Source organism: Haplochromis burtoni, unplaced genomic scaffold (genome assembly GCF_018398535.1).
Source record: "Haplochromis burtoni strain Fernald_Lab_line unplaced genomic scaffold, NCSU_Asbu1 Contig_263, whole genome shotgun sequence".
Taxonomy (NCBI): domain Eukaryota; kingdom Metazoa; phylum Chordata; class Actinopteri; order Cichliformes; family Cichlidae; genus Haplochromis; species Haplochromis burtoni.
In genome coordinates, this window is record NW_024582624.1 from 380,032 (window position 1) to 398,616 (window position 18,585).

The following is an 18,585-nucleotide window of genomic DNA, read 5'->3' on the forward strand; positions in this document are numbered from 1 at the left end:
CTTGTTATTGTGATCATTTTTCTTTCTTTGTGGGGATCTTCAGGCTGCATGTGTTTATGAAAGAACACACATTTGGCTCTTTATAAATAAACCCAAATTAGGTTAACAAAGGAGAGAAGATAAGGCACCAGTCAGAAGATTTTCTTAAACAACATTTTAATGATGTTAATCATCAGTCCATAGGTTAAGAGTGACAACAGGGTAATGAGAAACAGCCTCTAACAATGCTGTTAATGATGTACAGTCTTAAGGAGACCATCTTAAATATCCATGTAAAGATGAGGAACACGCTGAAAAAAGTACTTCATTGAACCATTTTTTTTTCTTTGTTCACATTAGTTACAAGACCTTTACCAGTACTGTATTTACATAGTGCAAAAAACACATTTGCTGTCAAATAACATACTTTAAACACTTTGATGGAAGTCATACCAAAAAATGCCTACACAGCGTACCTTGAATCAAACTAGAAATACTTTCAAAATCCCAAGTATGATATTCAGTACACCGTCGCGTCCCATCTCCACATTGCATACAGCCTGACGTACTGCATCACTATCGACGGGCCAACACCTCTCCATGATTCACGATCGAATACTTTTATCTAATTGGATTCCAACTATTACAATGTTTAACCCACCAAATGGCTTGAAGAACAGGATGATTGTATTTTTTAATACAATGCAAAATCAAAATCTCCTTTGTACAATTATATTTACAAAGGCATGTGCATGACTTGGTGATGACTTATTTAACTAGCGGTAGTGAAGCACTGAGGATTTTAGTTTTAATCAAATGTTGTTTGGGGGGGGGGCAAAGACAAATTTCTTTAGTTCACACGTTTGTCTTCCAGCATCCAGTTTCCCAATTATTTCATGAAGCTGTAAACTACACACACAGGCTCAGTGCTTTACTATTGAGAAAGTAACAACCAAGTTGTGTCTCATAATTTACTAGGGAAAATGTACTTTCGGGATTGATTAAAGATCTCAGTGTTGATGATAATGATGCTGGGAACCTTGGTAAGAGACGGCTTGAGAGCCCCGCCATCAGAGAACACGAGTGAGTGGAAAAAAAACAGGAGCATTTTTCTTTGTTTTGTTTTTTTTATGAAGCATGGACAGCATCTAGGAACTAGGACTCCATTCAGAGGAAAACAAACCCCAAATAATTTGACAATAGGCAAGATCAATATGACAAAACATTACATATTGTAGTAGAACCACCTAGACAAGGTTATATTCACAAAGCTTGATTTGCTTCTTAGAAGTTAAGTAATTTAAATCATCTGAATACAGAATGAGACACTTATTTATTTAAACATTAAAAAACAGAGACAACTGATGCGCGGGAGTGGTTTTGGTACAAAGACAGAACCCCTGACACTGTAATATTCGGTGATGAAAGCTAATTGCCAACTAAGCAGTTATAAAGAAACGCCCTCTCTCTCTCTTTTCCTCCTGGAGCAGCGAGGTGAAATTAAACACACAAACACACACATTATTTACATAGCTAAAGCAAAAGGACAGAGCAAAATAAATGCAAACTGTGCCTCCAAAGCGCACACACAAACACACAAATACTTGCAGAGCTGAAAACCCTCCGAGCTCTGAATAAAGTTAAGATGTGAGTTGAAAGGTTCCAACCTTCCTCCTCTGTGAGCTGCAGACACCAGCTCAACGTCACTGAGCGCTCATCGCTCGCTCCCACAAATGTTCCTGACTCTGAAAGAGTTCAGCTGTGGAGGAGGGAACGCTCCACCCTATATTCAAGTGTTGCAGGTTATGGGGCCAAAAAAAAAAAATGAAAAGAAAAATAAAGAGGGCATCCTTTTAAAAATCATCAGATGAGTTTTGGTGTGAATCTATAACCCTCAGACTTTGTTAGCTGTTTGGTCTGTGACTGTGTGGTTTTACGTTGGTCAGTTTCTCTGTGATGTGTGAGTGTGTGTGAGAGTGAGTGAGAGAGCATTGGTCAGCTGGGTGGATACCTGAGATTATGACTTGTGTCAGGGGCTAGACACAAAGGAGGAGGGCTGCTGGTTGCTGTGAAGAGGGATGTGTGAGAGGGAGGGAATGTACGTGTGTAAGTGATTTCAACCAGTGGGCTTTTTAGCCTCCGCTTGTTCTTTGCCTTCCATCTTTGTCTTTGTGATCTCTGCTGAATCAAGGTCCTCATCATCCTCACTCTGTACCCTCTCTTCTCCATCCTCTTCCTCCTCCTCTTCAGTACTTTCTTGGCTCTTTCCCAGCTGGAGGTTTTCCAGGGTCTTGGACACCCAGGATTCAATGCGGCTGCTCAGAGTGGGCACTTCTACAGAAATGGGTTCAGGAGTGTAGTCCTCCTCCTCATCCTCCTCTTCCTCAGCCTCCTCCAACATCCCAGGAACCAGGGTGGAAGTGGTGGAAGTGATGGATGAGTTCAGCGGCCCCCTGCAGCTTCCATCCAACGAGCCTGTCTCTGTGCTCTGCTGAGAGGCCAGCTCCAGCCTGTCGTCAGCTCGGACCTCATCTCTCTCTGGAGCCGGAGCCCTGGGCTGGGGAACGGTAGCGCCAAGAGGGGCGGTGTTGTTGGTAACTGGCGGGGCCTGACTGTCTCTCTGGGTGCCTGTTAAGGGTGAAGGGCGACTCAGCTCGCTGTCTACAGGCTCTGGGGCATCAGAAGTCTCCATCATGCTCCTCCAATTGGTCTCTGAAGGAAAAATACAACCACACGGTCCATTTTCTCAGATCACCAACATTACAGGTGAGGAAAGTAACTCAATAAACTACACAATATCTTAAAAACATTACACCAGTGGTCCCCAACCTTTCACATGTTTGAGTTGTTAATACTTCCAAATAGAACTAGAATTTAGTCTAAATTAATGAAAAGTCGAAGAAAACAACCATATTTCTCTAAACCTTAGTGTTGCCTACCTTGTTTCCCCATTAATCATCTCACCATCCCCAGGATTTATCCACAGAAAATTCTGTTCAACCTTTAAACCTAGGTTTGTAACAACTAGTATACTGTACATTTAGATAAACAGAACTCTACTCCAACCAGCTACTACTGCCAAAGAGGTTCTTTGATAACACTGATAACATAAAACAAATAGTAAAGAAACAGAAACAGGGCTTACCATATTCTTTTTCATTAACCTCTGAGATGGGCTCAGAGAAGATGGAGCAAAAGGAGATGGCTGAAGCAGCAGAGTGGTTGCGGGAATGCCCCATGTGATGAGGGACCTTCTTGTCATTCTTCAGAGCCTCCTCAGCCTGCTCCTGCTCCAGAGCGGACACCATGTCCTTGTAGGCCTTCCTAGCCTCTTCGGTTAAAGAAACTAAATGGTTGAAGAGTCCCTGAGAAAGGCATTTAAAAAAAAACAACAACAAACAAACAAACAAAAAGATACAGAGAGCTCATCATCATCACCAACTTGGGCAGATTATGTGGATAAAGGTTTAAAATGACATGAGTGTCCTACCTCAGCTCCAGAATAGTTGAAAATGCCCACAACACTAACGGGCACCAGCTTGTTGACACAGCGTCCGAGAGCTTTTCTGCCCAAGGCAAACACAAACGGGATCTCCTGCTCCCTGGCCATCGCAATTACATTGTATAAAGCTTCATCCAAACCACCTGCAGCACAGAAAAACAATCAGTGACTCAGATGTATCACACTTGGGAAGAAGAGAAAACTAAACAAAACAAAAAACCAACACACACACACACACACACACACACACACACACACACACACACACACACACACACACACACACACACACACACAGTAGAAACATTACATTTGGAGCTCCCACAATGACATGAGTGACGATCACGGGTTAATACACCGTGGTAAAATAAATAAAATATGCACACAGTACAATGCATGGATTTTTAAATATAAATGTATTTTGCCAGAAACACCAGAATCTTTAAAGCTCACAAAACAATTTCAACAACCGCCAGATAGCTAAAACAGCAAACAATTAAAGAGCAGGTAAACAGACTCTGCGCAAAAACGTATACACAAAGCGCAGACTCCCCCGGTCACACAACGGCACATACGCGGACATGCCGTCGGGTGGTGAAAGACGATATCTCACAGATTCCGAAACTGCACGTTTTGTTACTCTCTGACCAAAATTCACTGAACCAGCAGCAGAAGAAAACCAAAACTACACGTCATGTTTGAAAAACATTGTCATGTATTCCCTCTTACTTTTGCCATTTTACTTCCACCATGATAACAATCACACTTCCTCCTCTCTCTCACTTGACTTCAAGACCAGATTCCCATCAAAGATCTGTTTGCTTTTTATGGTCAAGTCTACTTTTGTGTTCAGTGTTGGGTTTTTTTTTTTTTCCCCTCCCCGACAAGAAATCCTAATTTCTGCTGTTCAGTACTGAAGAGATGTAAACTTTTACAAATTATGCCAAATCACAAAGCACTTTGCTGTGTCTCTAATAAAACCTCTGTAACTTTGCTCTGCTTCACTTCCTTCCGTTTTTGATCTACTGCAGAATATTTTCAAGGTGCTTATCTGCTATAAAAAGCCTGGTCAGGAAAATCTCCTTCATATTTTTGGGTTTTATCCTCAATTACTCTGACACAAAGGCATCTGCTGTGATGCTTGCACCTCTGATTAAGTCTAACAAGTGTCAGCTCTGCTTTTGTACATACAAACTCGGTGTAAACGATCTAATTGCAAAGAAATAGTCAAATAATTTGGAATTAAATATTTTTAATTTACAAGGTTTAGATAGTACAAGTCCAAGACAAATGCTCATAATTCTGATTTTTCTGACTGTCCGAGTCAAAATCGAATAGAATAAAATGAAATCGAGATCTTGTGAATCAGAATTGAATTAGTTGTAGAAATCAGTGATGGTAACCTGCCCTAATTAGATCTCAAAAAATCTAATTAATCTAAAGCAGATAAACCGGCTTTCATATAATAATAACTGCAGAGCTTGCCCAGTATGGCCAGCAGGAAATGACATATCTTGTGGCCATGCATTACTAACATGTGGCTATGTGCATTTGATCTTATGGTCACACATTACCACATTACTTGTGGTAATGCAATAGTACCTCTAATATCTCGTGGCAACAAAATAACCACATTGGCCTAGCAAACACAGGTACTGCATTCCCCTTCTTGAATCCATTTTTGGTTGAGCTTCGTCATTGCTCAGTGTGTGAGCTGTTTAGTGCTAAATAAGTAGTATAGTTTTTTTATTTAGCTTTTTTTTTATCATTTATTTTTTTGTTGTTCCTGAAAATGACTATTAGGCCACAAACAGTGAATTAAAACAGGCTGGAGAGCTAAAATATGAAAACTGCTGTAATGGTCCTTAAAAACAGACATTTCTCTGTTAGCTGCAACATGTGACTGATTTCCAATTGCAACATAAATATATTAACAAATAATCATATGAACTCAAACCTATTGGCAGCTCAGCTGGTCAGACCTTAGACAATATGACCTAATATGGCTTGATGCTGGAGGTATTACTGCAATAATCACCTTTGGCCTGAATCTTCTCACAGTTGGGAGAGATGATGACACACTTAATCTTATGAAGCTTCATGTGCTTGGTGACCTCTCTGAGACCCATGACCAGGCGACGCTTGGATTTAGCCTTGGTCGGATCCTTCTGGTAGACTCGCTCCTGGAAGCGAACCAGTTCCTGTAGCAGCAAAGTCACGCTCTCATCGATCTCTTTGCTCAGCACTTGGTTACAGTACCTGCAGAAGAGGGAGAAAGAAAGAAAATGAAATTGACAATAAAATGCTAAACATTTTTTTTAATTGTAACAGTTAATTGAAGAGTGTCTTATGGCTAACAAAAAAGGACTAGGAGATATCTACTTGGGACTGACTTATGTCCTACAAGGCTTTAAATGACTTTCAAAGTTTAAGCAGCTCTTCATGACAGCTTTGTTTGCCTCTTTGTTCATAATGCTTATGCTACTATACTTTGCTACTGGAAGTTCTACTGGTGTGGTCTGAGGAACAAGTGTCCTGGGGGTCATAGCTGAGAGGAGGAGTGTGGCTACAGAGGCCTTTTGAAGACTTAAAAGCTAAATCTGTTCTAGACGAGTGGGTTGGCACAATAGGCCCAGATCAGGGGCCAGAGAGGGACAATGCTGTATTTGTGACCGCTGGCATACATTTTTGCCGAGAGAGGACAATGCGCTCGGCATCTGTGCCATACTCTACAATTCTTTATTGTACAGATCCGCCCTTAAAAACACCCGATAACATTCAGAGTATGCGTCTTACAAGCCGAGGCTCTGTGATTTTTGAGTGGGGCGAGTATTTGCTTTACTAACCAGTTTTGTTACCACACTGGGTTTTTGCAGACATTCCAGGCATTTCTTACTAAAGGTCTGCCCCATTCGATAGTCACAGTTTTTCAGTTCACGCGGGGTAATAGTGAGCACTTACTCTCTGAAACGTCGGCTGTGGATCTTTGTGATGGCATTTGAAGCCATGGGACTTCCGATACCCGAGCTGGCAGGAGAACCTTGGGACACTGGGGTGATGCTGTAAGGAGAGTTCTGACTGGCTGGGGAAAGGGATGTATCACTGGGCACACTCAGACCATTTTCTGGATCACAAAAAACAGACCACAAATAAGAATGAGGAACTTTATAACGGATTAAAAAAAGAAAAGCGTGGGTACTGAATTACTTCACTTCTTGGTAATGACACTGACCTTCCTGAGAAGCAGGCTCTTGTGTAAGATCATCAGTAAAATGTAGACACTCATCCCCATGTTCGTCATGACTTGATGACTCTTGTTCTGCACATGGCTTCCCTTTCTTCCCCTCACGTTCCTTCAAAATAATCTACATAAACAAAGAGAAAAAATAATGTCTAACACAAAGGTACTTAAAGAGAACTTTAATATACTTTCTTAAATTATTAACCTTCTTGAGGGCTGTTGGTCGTTTGACTTTGGGGATCTCTCTCTCCTTCCCTCTCTTTATACGAGGTGCAGTGGAGTCCAAGGCATTATGCGGGGTCGAGTGCGACTGCTGATGACCCCTCAACATAGACGGCACACTGGTAAAGCCTGAGCTGTGGAAGGGAGTAGTTGTTCCAACTGCAGACAAAGAGAATGAAATCTAAGTCTATGTAGATGTGTGTGAACATAGGGGTCGTGATGTTTGGTTCAAGGCTGCATGACAAATCAAATTTTTATCTTGATCACGATTTTTGCTTCCTGCAATTACATGAACATGAGCAGGTGGGCAACATTTAAATTCCATGTTCTGCCAATTAAAAAAAATGCAAAGCAAATTAAGTGCTGCCTAACTTCAACCACATGCCAATCACAGCTGCTCCCCACTGTGTGCAGCTTGAAGTTTCCTGCACTTTATGCACAGCAGAAGGCAAAGAACTTGTAACTCAAAGCAGCCAGTTGCTACATAGTTGTTAAATGGAGTACTTCAGATTTATCCTGCAAACTGCCTGAAAACACATGACAAACTGCAGTAGAATTAATGCCAAAGATCCATGTCCACTAAGAACAGTTACAAATGCTTTAGGAAAAACTTTTCCTCTCGTGCAGTTAGTTTTTTCAAAGTAGCAAAACCCATGCTGTATGCAAAACGTCACAGGATATAAAAGGGATCTCATAGCTGTTGAATGCTTTGCTGCATATGTTCACATCCATCATGTGGGTATAATTAATGGAATGAAAGAGTTCATCTTACTTTCCTGCTAAGATTCATTTAGAAAGATCAACAGGAATACACTGTAGTGGTGAAAGCAGTGTCCTGACTTCATTCTGAAGTTTTTTTTTTCTTCTAAGAGATGCTCTTGAACAAAATAACTGTAAAAATATAATTTTGGCCATAGTTGTGCAGCCCTGGTTTGTCTGGACACAGAGGTAACAGTCAGTTACAGTTACCAAGCCAGCAACACAAATTCTGCAGCATTAGGCAACAATCACTACAAATCTACAGAGCACAACCTACTACAAGCCTCAAAGTAAAGAGCTTACTTTTGATAGATTTAGCTTAAATCCTTATTTCCAATTTGTATTGTAGGTTTTAAGCCACTTTTTTAACATATGATTAACTTTCCCGATACCTGTAAAAGACAGTGGCTTGGTATTGGTGAGTTGCCTGGCTTTCATAGCCTGCTGTTGCTTCTCCAAAGCTGCCAGCATGTCTCCCAGGTCAAGCTCCACAGAGGTTTTGCTCTTTTTCCCTGCTGCTTTGATAAAAGCTTCCTGTCAGATGACAAGAGACAAAAAGTACATAGAATTTTTAAAAGGTTAATTACAACTGAAGAATACCAGGTTTGTGTGCTAAAAATAATAATATAATATTTTAAGGCCATGAAGTGGTGAGTTCCAGCCTGTTCCAGCCCAGGGAACAGAGTTCATACCTGTAGTTTCTTCTGCTCCATGCTGATTTCAGAATATTCCTGTGCAGTGGCCAAGGCAGCAGCAAGAGCCTTTTTCCTCTGGCTTTTGGCCCTCTTGGGAACAGAAGTGGTGATGGGGATGGGTGTCTGTACAATGTTGATAGGGGAGTTTTCTGGCAGATTTTCCAGCTGTTATGAAAGTAGATGCACACATTAGCAAAGATGCAAAGATTTCCCAATACAATATTTGGTGATTTGGCTGCATTGATACACAACCATCAGGGGACAACAACAACAAAATATCCAGCTGTCAGAAAACAATTTTTCCACCCTGTGTGTGATTTGGTACATCTTAACTGTACTCTCAATTTCCCCTCAATCATGTACAACTTCAATTATCAACTACATTTACACACTGAAAGACATAATTGTGTCACAACTGAGTGATGGTGAGTAGGAGGATACACTCCAAATGTTTGTACTTATTTAAGGAGGTGATGTGCACTGACACTAGTTAGATAAAGAAATCTTGCTGGACACTTTGCTATATACACAAAGTATGAAGTAATAGTTATCCATCTATATCAAAACGTTTGCATTTCCTATTTTTTTTAAAATAAAAAATAAAATAAATTGCTTATATAAATCACATTTAACTATTAATGTAGAAAAAATAGAATGGCACATCTGTTCATGTTTTATGTCAGGGATGGTATCACTGCCTGATACAGGGAGTGCAGAATTATTAGGCAAGTTGTATTTTTGAGGAATAATTTTATTATTGAACAACAACCATGTTCTCAATGAACCCAAAAAACTCATTAATATCAAAGCTGAATGTTTTTGGAAGTAGTTTTTAGTTTGTTTTTAGTTTTAGCTATTTTAGGGGGATATCTGTGTGTGCAGGTGACTATTACTGTGCATAATTATTAGGCAACTTAACAAAAAACAAATATATACCCATTTCAATTATTTATTTTTACCAGTGAAACCAATATAACATCTCCACATTCACAAATATACATTTCTGACATTCAAAAACAAAACAAAAACAAATCAGCACCAATATAGCCACCTTTCTTTGCAAGGACACTCAAAAGCCTGCCATCCATGGATTCTGTCAGTGTTTTGATCTGTTCACCATCAACATTGCGTGCAGCAGCAACCACAGCCTCCCAGACACTGTTCAGAGAGGTGTACTGTTTTCCCTCCTTGTAAATCTCACATTTGATGATGGACCACAGGTTCTCAATGGGGTTCAGATCAGGTGAACAAGGAGGCCATGTCATTAGTTTTTCTTCTTTTATACCCTTTCTTGCCAGCCACGCTGTGGAGTACTTGGACGCGTGTGATGGAGCATTGTCCTGCATGAAAATCATGTTTTTCTTGAAGGATGCAGACTTCTTCCTGTACCACTGCTTGAAGAAGGTGTCTTCCAGAAACTGGCAGTAGGACTGGGAGTTGAGCTTGACTCCATCCTCAACCCGAAAAGGCCCCACAAGCTCATCTTTGATGATACCAGCCCAAACCAGTACTCCACCTCCACCTTGCTGGCGTCTGAGTCGGACTGGAGCTCTCTGCCCTTTACCAATCCAGCCACGGGCCCATCCATCTGGCCCATCAAGACTCACTCTCATTTCATCAGTCCATAAAACCTTAGAAAAACCAGTCTTGAGATATTTCTTGGCCCAGTCTTGACGTTTCAGCTTGTGTGTCTTGTTCAGTGGTGGTCGTCTTTCAGCCTTTCTTACTTGGCCATGTCTCTGAGTATTGCACACCTTGTGCTTTTGGGCACTCCAGTGATGTTGCAGCTCTGAAATATGGCCAAACTGGTGGCAAGTGGCATCTTGGCAGCTGCACGCTTGACTTTTCTCAGTTCATGGGCAGTTATTTTGCGCCTTGGTTTTTCCACACGCTTCTTGCACCCTGTTGACTATTTTGAATGAAACGCTTGATTGTTCGATGATCACGCTTCAGAAGCTTTGCAATTTTGAGACTGCTGCATCCCTCTGCAAGATATCTCACTATTTTTGACTTTTCTGAGCCTGTCAAGTCCTTCTTTTGACCCATTTTGCCAAAGGAAAGGACGTTGCCTAATAATTATGCACACCTGATATAGGGTGTTGATGTCATTAGACCACACCCCTTCTCATTACAGAGATGCACATCACCTAATATGCTTAATTGGTAGTAGGCTTTCAAGCCTATACAGCTTGGAGTAAGACAACATGCATGAAGAGGATGATGTGGACAAAATACTCATTTGCCTAATAATTCTGCACTCCCTGTATAAGAAGGACACATACGCAGCCCTTATATTCAAATGATGGCACAGAGAACTGTGTTCAAAAGGGGTTTTGCCTTACCAGGTTTTTGGGCAGCTTAGGTTGCGTATGTGTCTGAGCTGGAGTTGATTCTGGTTTGTTGCTGCGCTGAGCGGCCCCACCAGAAGCAAGATCTGGAAACTCATCTTCATCCTAGCAAATCCACAGAAATCCATTTGGCACAAAATTCAAATTCTCTAAAAAAAAGACATGTCATGGTAACAGTACTGAGATATTCACAGATAACACTCGCTCACCTCAAAGTAGAGGGGCTCTGGAGTGAGGTCTGTGCCTGTGACTGCTACTGGCGGATGTCTTTGTTCCGACTGGTTAAGTGGCATACGCCCTTGACACCCACTGTGGTAATCCTGAAAGGCAGAAACAGAGAGTGAACACACCAGTCAGACAGGGTACCACTGGTATTCAACAAGTTTCTCAACCCCGGTCTATTTGTGTAGCTAGTATCAAAGGAGGGGAACTTGTTGGGAAAGGAGGCCAGAGCAAAAATAGCAAAATAAACTAATTCACACATATAGCTGACTCAGTATTTCAAGGCATCTAAAAATGGCAACAACAAAAAAAAGAATGCTAATGATATATGTAATTTTGAAACATGACAATTATTTCTCTTTAAAGTACATTATGCTGAACAAGTCTGTCTCTGCTCCACTGGGATCTATTTTACCTGTGAGAAGTTTCTCTGCTCGGGATTCTTCCTCTGATCTGCTCTGTGAAACTGACCGTTTCTGTCCACCCAGGACTTTGAGGTAGCCTGAGATGCTACATTTACCCAGGTACCTGCTAGTAAATATAAAGGGGGGGGGGTAAGTATTTCTCATACAAAAGGAGCACCTCCATCCTTCTTAATACAATAACTACAGGATACGTAATAAATATCAGTATAAAACACAAAGTGAAATTGAGCTCAGAAAATATCTTAGACCAAACTTACCAGTCATTACACCAGCCTCTACTCCCTATAACACACACAGACAAAAGGACAAAAAAAAAAAAGCTGAGCCATTTGTGTGTTTCACTACGTGGGCAAATAAGTTTAAAGACTTTAGTACAGCTCCCTCATTGGTGTCAGCTCTGCTATATACTTAAATTGGCTCTATTATAACTATAACTATAATAGCAAACATGAAAAAGAAAAAAATGGACTAAAAGAGAAATTTGGAAATGTGGCACTTTATACTACATTATACTTTTATTGTACTTTTTCCAAGTATAACAAAAACAAATCCTCTGATTCAAAGTGCCCTCAGCACCTTTACTATAAAATTGTAAATTAATCTAAGCTACATCTGATGAAAAATGTACATGCTACCTATCACTTTCGCTCATTAGTCCTTAGGCTTATGCAGCTTCTAGGCTGTGTGTTGCTCTAAAGCAATCATTTAAGTTCCACTCTAAGTACACATCAGAACATATTTTGACAGATATCACATTTCTAAAGCTAGATACACTGTAACTGACCTTTCGGTGTGACTTTAAAAATATTCAACTTCCTCTTCCCATCTTACATCTGTACAGCTTTGTTTATTTTATCCTTCACATGATTAGAGTTAAAAATATCCTTTGCTGATAAAATATATATTTCAAAGGTAAGTTTATTGGTTTTGGAGGACTTTGTCAGTAGGCAACATACCATGGGTGCTGCTGCGTTCTCTGCTGTTCTTTGCATCGCCCCGGTTCCCTGGTTATGTTTGGGGCTACAGTAACCGCTATCACTGTCTATATCGGCTTCACTTGCACCAGTCTCGTTGTAGCTTTCAGCTGGATGGGAAGCCCGTCTTCTCTTTGTTCGGTTTTTCCACAGCAGAGGACTTACTCGCTCGGCAGCACAACGCCCTGATACCTCACCTGGGAAATCTGAGGACAAGGTAGAGGAAACTTAGACCGTCAATGTAATAAAACTTCAGTCAACTTTACTCCGACCATCAATGTGACATTTTATTATTATATGGTTATAAAATCCCAGCTGTGGAGTCAAACTATTTAAACAGGCTTGTTAGCTCACTCAAGCAAAAGAAATATTGCTGACATACTTGTCTGCGAAAGGTTAACCTCTCTAACTAGAAAATCAGCATTCCACTTTTTTTTGTTTTTATTTTTTTTTTTTAGAAGCACAGACATCACCAACATCAACCTGTAGGACTAGACCCAGCTCTTACTGGTATTGTGTCCTACTTCCTCGCTGACAGGAAAGAGTCTTGTTGTTACGTAAAGCAATTAACTCTAACAAAGTCTGGAATGTGCTCAACATCAGCTTCCTTCAAGTGATAGGAAAAAAGGAACATGACTGACCGTAGTCATATTTGAACTCAGATTATTCAGTCTTCAGACTTAAAAGTCTTTCTTATTTGACATTGTTTATTGTTATATAAATCCTGCATACAGCCTGAGTGCTAGGAATTAAACATATCTTTAATTATAGCCACAGTATTCGTACCGGTCTGCTGTGCTGCATCCACCAACATTACGGTTTTAGTCCTGCCATCCGGCCCTAAGGTGCACACCTCCTTCTGTACAGCTACACTCCTGGTTGGAGGCCGACGACCTCTTGTAGGCTGGCACACACCCAAATGTTGCTGTAGAACAAAGAAAGGGCATTCTCACAAAGTTGATAGAGATAAATGGGGGCAAACGTTTTAGTGTGGAATAACATCAGTAGAACAAAATCCAAATAAAGCTGTTGATCTTCTGCACCTTTGGGAGAACATTAGACCGGACCATGCCTCTCCCCCGCTGACTGGTCATTCCATATGCTGGCCCCAGTGCCATGGGTCTTTCACTGACATCTGCAGACACAGGACTGACCACTCCAGCTTGTACTGGACCTGGATAGGTGCCAGGGAAGGGCTGGTAGAAGCCCATCACAGGTGGGCATGGCGCAGGCATGATTTGGTAGTAAGCGTAGTCATTAGAGACAGGCGGCTGGGGAGAAGACAAGATTGGGTAGGCCAGGTATGGACCACCAGGGGTAGGATTAGGCTGCTGCCAGCGCAGCTCTCCTCCATTATACATGGGATGTTGCCTGTGGAGCAGCAGAAAAATGACATGTTAGATTATTACCAATATTACACCCTTTCAACTAAACGCAACCATGAAAATCAAGCATGTCTTCTCCACCACAGGGTTTTTGTGGAAAGTTGTCTAAAGCCAGCTCAAATTTTTCTGTAACAACTTAAACAGAACAATACCCCCTTCCCTGAGCACACTAAACAACAACATACAGTACGCCACAGAACATTGCATGAGCTAGATGTCATCTTAACACAGGTCAACTAACAGCCAAGTAGGTATATGGTATATGAAAGAGAAATAAATACTCTGTATAACTCATTCTGGCATTCATCACTGCATTGTGTACATCTCTGCACTGGGGATGCACCAATCCTGGAATTCTGGCCTGATGTTTTAAGAGTCTTCACCTCTTCAAACCATCTTTGAAAGTTCAACTACTGCAAGGCTGATGTGACACAATTAAATATTGCCCACTAACACTGGTAAATGCTGTTCCCTTTTACCGATAATACTACCAGTCAGTTAGCTAAATATTGGCAAATACTGAAATTTGTTTTTTTTATATACCAATGCATCTCTACTTTGTGGAATTTGTTTCCAGTGCTTAAAATGTGTCTTCGTTTTTTTTTTTTTTTTAAAACATGTAGCACTGCTGGGACAACTGATTAATATGTCCTCTACAAAATAAGAGGGCTATAATGGAAAGGTTATCATAAGTAATGCTGGTTTGTAAGAGGTGTACATGCACAAAATACACAAATGGTGATAACGATCCAGTTGACATTTTCACAGCCAGTCTGCTATAGTGGGCATTTCCTTGCATTCAAATTGTAGGGAAGGAAACAAAAGAACGGATGTTCGCAGGATATAACAGATCACTCAGGACAAAGAAAGAGGGACTGGAAACACAGATTACCCCTCGATATAAACTCTCTAAAGCTATGGAGGTTTCCATTCATAATTAAACAGTCTTACAGTACAGAGCAATGTAATGGTTCAGAATCAGCGCATTGTTTCAAGGCTCTGATCAGCATCTCATTTTGTGAAGCACAACATTGGGAATGAAATGTGTGTTTTTTTTCAATGACTTTAGTGACAAAGAATAAATGAGTTACTCCAAAAATAGAAGTAGTGGTGAACAGTTTAGAAGAGAGCAGATTGTTCTTATGCAGTTCAAAAGTCACCAGACTTCCCACAATGCTACGGGGGGGGGGAGACGATATTTCAACACTAGCAACACTGGAAAAATCCATAATTATCCTGGAACCACCAGTCCCATCAGCTCAGAGACAAGAGTTAGGGTTTCAGCCTTAAAGGTTACCATTCCCAAATGTCCCCTCATTTTGGGAGAGTAACACTACCTGTTGGGTTGGTTTTCCTGGACAAAAGGGTAGCAGGTGATGAGGTAGCTTGGAATGGGAGTACTTTCCACCCCTCCACTGCCTCCGCCCCCTCCTCCACCTGCCTCGCCAGAAAGACTCATGCTGACTAGTGATCCGTCAAGACCTTTCTTCTGTGGGATGAACGGTTCCACTTCAGGTGAAAGCTTCACATTCTGCACAGAGATGAATGAAGAAAGATTAATGACAGATGCTGAGCAAAGGCAGACAATATTTGGCTCCATGAGAAGACGGAAACATATCTCCACCTAAGATCTATTTGTCAAATTCTAACTAGTCACTGAGCCAGCTGATCACATTTTCCACACATGTAACTAAAGAGAGCAACAAATAACATTATTGTACTGTTATTGCAACCCCACACCTACTTGAGATAGCTGTAGAATGAAGCAACAGGTCATAACAATATAATCATGAAAACCCTTCTATGTTCTCTGCCCAGGCAGGTTTGTGATGATTGATAAGCTATCGCTCTCACGTTAAAAAAAATTCTAGCTAATGGAAACACTTTACAACCTTAATTCTAAAAACACTGCAAAACAACACTGACAGAGGACAATTTATACCCAGGAACATTAATACTATAGCAGCAAACATCCAAAAGAGACAAAGTGCAATTCACTGACTACCAGCAGACTGACCAGTGTTATGTGTTTTGTAGTAATCATAAACTATGCCACACATTTCCTCATACAGTTTCTGTTGGTTTACAGTCTTAAAGAGCTAAAAAACAAAACAAACAAAAACAAACAAACAGGAGGGCCTTAACACAAGGACATAAAACTTCATTGAGATCAGATATGACTTAACACCCAACTGGAAGGGAGACATACACAGAACACTTGCCGTTTATATGGTCGACTGAAGCCAAGAGGAGTTTGGAATATTTTTATGACACATTTATGTCATTTATAATGGGTGTTACCTAACTAGCAATGTCTATTCATTTTTATTTTTAGGGCAATCGCGATCATACATTCAAAGATAATGTTTGAGGCCTTGAACGTTACAATAATTAAAAAAAATTAAGCAAAATATAAGTTAACAGTTCAGTTCCAAACTCTCCTAAAAATGTTTCCTTTGCCATTTGTCTGGAAGTAATTTGCATTCAAAGTAGAAGTCAAAAACTTTACTTAATATCATGTCACCAAAGACGCTTTACAGCTTATTACATGCTCCTTAAATGCTTGTCTGACGAAATAAACAAACAAGAGGTCCTGGTGAAAAATAAGCAAAACACTAATGCCCTGAGGCCCCCCAAAAAAAGACTTGATTTGAAATAAATTTGATTAATATTAACAAAATGCAAAATATTAAGTAAAGCACTACGGACCAAATATAACTACCCCTCTTGTGCGTTATTAGTTTTTCCTTTATTGTTTACAAGAGCGGGAGAAACCTCTGAGACCTTGGTCTAAGTTGCCATTTTGCAAAAGATGAAGAGAGGTGACAGGGTTCAGAGTACAAAGATGGCCCCTCACTTCTGTGAAACTGTGGTCGGGATGCATGAATGGAGTATCAGTGCAGCCCGGGGATGTCACAGACAGCTATTGTCTCCCACTGCTATTGTCTGTGGGTAGTTCCCACCTTTTCTTATGTAACCTATGGAGCTCATTAAATCTAAAGAGAGTTATGGTAAATGGAGCCTGCTCTGCCAATTTGGTGACGATCACACAGCCATAAATAAAAGATTCTGAAACTCACAGACCCCCAGAGAACGGTAGCAATGTCCATGACCAGAACGATACTTCCACCAGAGTTGAGAACTACAGCAGTAGGTCTAAATGTATGCGATTGCATACTATGGCTGACAGGATGATGTTACAGGATTAAGTTTGAGAGGATAAAGTAGGGACAGTACGACAGGATAAGCTAATTATCAGCCAAGCCACAATATGGAGGCCTTGTGTGCACTCTGGGTGAATCTTGCATTTTGAACAGTAGTAGAGAATCCAGCTAACAATGTGAAGGAAGACATAGCTGGTCAGAATTCATAGCTTGATTTAACCTCGTTTTTGAGATGGTTAATGCGTCGGCTGTGATTGAAAAAAGGGCAATGAGGTCAGACCCAGATGTGCATCCCTTGGGGATGATGGACTGGGGGCTACTGATCTCACAAGCCTTTGTTTGTGCAAGCGTTTATTCTCACACCAGCTGCTGTCAAACACCGGCAAACAGCATGCGATTGTGTGCTTAAACCAGGGTGGACAGCGAGAATGTTACACATAAATAAGGAGAGGAACATCATCAGCATTGTCACGTGTCTTTTCTTAGAAAAAAGGATCGCATTTGACCTGTCTCATCCAGAAAAATCACCAAGAGGGAGCAATTTTGATGCCAGGTTATTTTGAGAGACTGGCAACAAAAGCCTCCGAACAGAAAAGTCAACTTTCTGCATAGCTAACAGCGTCAGAGGAATGACAGACATGCAGAAGAACCAGACATTCCTCTGCTGACGATCCATGAAACCTCTCCGCCTCCCCGATGACAACAGCACTCATGCAAACATACCCACCTGACTGAAACCTTTTTCTGAAGTCTCGAAGAAATTACGATCACAATTACACAGTCACTTTAAAAAAAAAAAAAAAGTACTGCTAGCGCCCACCTATCGCTCAGACTAAAATGACAAGCACCCTCAAAGAACAGCAAAGGTGTTAGCTTTAGTTAGCAAGCCGTGCTAACATTTAAGCAAGTCTGTCCATAACCACAGGAGTACTGCCACAGATATATTCCCAAGACAAAAAAATGACCAGAAACAAAAATGCTGGAACAATAGAGAACAAACACACCGTGTGCTACCTTTAAAAAAAAATCGCCCTTAACGCTTTAAATGCCGTTAGCCGTTTTACTATTAGCTTCCTAGCCAAATAAGAGGAGTGCTTTTATTGCTGTCGCTTGACAAAACACCGAAGCTCATTGTAGCTTTAGTACGAATAATGACACCAAAAAGCTCATTTACGCAACGAAGCCATTTGAATTACACTATCGCTTCAAGAACAATGCAAACAGGATCCGCATTTTTGGGGCCTCGATATAAACTAACGTTATTTATCAATTTCTAAAGGCTAAAGCGTTAGCAACACTCCAAAAAAAACCCACCAATTTGAAATAAACTGTACCTTGTTGTCACTCGCGTCCATGTCAGTCACCGCCGCCGCGCCAGACCGTCATCGACCACAGTGTGGACGTCAGGATTGAAGTATTTTTAATTTCTTCATTGTAAATATTAATAACCAACAGTCACTCACACCCAGTTTCTAAGCAGACCCCCACCGTTAACTGTTGCTGCTGCGTCAGCTAGCTGCGCTCTCAGCAGAGTAGCTGGTGTCGAGGAGCGGACTGCTGTCAGGGGGAAAATGGGTGTCACCTGGAACGGAAGCCGTTGAGGTCCAAAAAGTTTCAAGCGACTGGAAACCGTTTTACGTCACGAGCGCACAAAAATATCTTCAAAGGG

At 41.0% G+C, this 18,585-nt stretch overlaps 1 protein-coding gene across 2 annotated transcripts; it reads right to left on the reverse strand.

Annotated features, from left to right (window-relative positions):
• Window positions 1-139: 139 nt before the first annotated feature.
• On the reverse strand, window positions 140-18,512 carry secisbp2l (SECIS binding protein 2-like). Of its 2 annotated transcripts, none has more exons than XM_005939137.3 (18): window positions 18,251-18,512; window positions 15,090-15,283; window positions 13,411-13,738; window positions 13,154-13,292; window positions 12,350-12,573; window positions 11,651-11,675; window positions 11,384-11,496; window positions 10,956-11,066; window positions 10,741-10,851; window positions 8,396-8,563; window positions 8,096-8,237; window positions 6,928-7,103; window positions 6,714-6,846; window positions 6,443-6,605; window positions 5,520-5,740; window positions 3,470-3,624; window positions 3,125-3,344; window positions 140-2,691 (listed from the first exon to the last, which is right to left on the reverse strand). In XM_005939137.3, the coding sequence occupies exons 1-18, from the start codon at window positions 18,269-18,271 to the stop codon at window positions 2,096-2,098; spliced, it is 3,240 nt and encodes a 1,079-aa protein (XP_005939199.1). In that variant the 5' UTR covers window positions 18,272-18,512; the 3' UTR covers window positions 140-2,095. The 2 variants fall into 2 exon arrangements, with proteins under 2 accessions (XP_005939199.1, XP_005939198.1); XM_005939136.3 differs by having other exon boundaries at window positions 11,384-11,499.
• Between the last annotated feature and the right edge of the window lie 73 nt (window positions 18,513-18,585).

What these genes read in the sequence shown, in the direction of transcription:
- secisbp2l (XM_005939136.3), bottom strand. Translation starts at nt 18,271, where the DNA reads ATGGACGCGAGTGACAACAAG. An exon ending in AGAGGCTGGTGTAATGACTG is followed by an intron (nt 11,500 to 11,650) that starts GTAAGTTTGGTC and finishes TATATTTACTAG; the next exon opens with CAGGTACCTGGGTAAATGTA. An exon ending in TGGAGCAGAAGAAACTACAG is followed by an intron (nt 8,238 to 8,395) that starts GTATGAACTCTG and finishes GTCATCTGACAG; the next exon opens with GAAGCTTTTATCAAAGCAGC.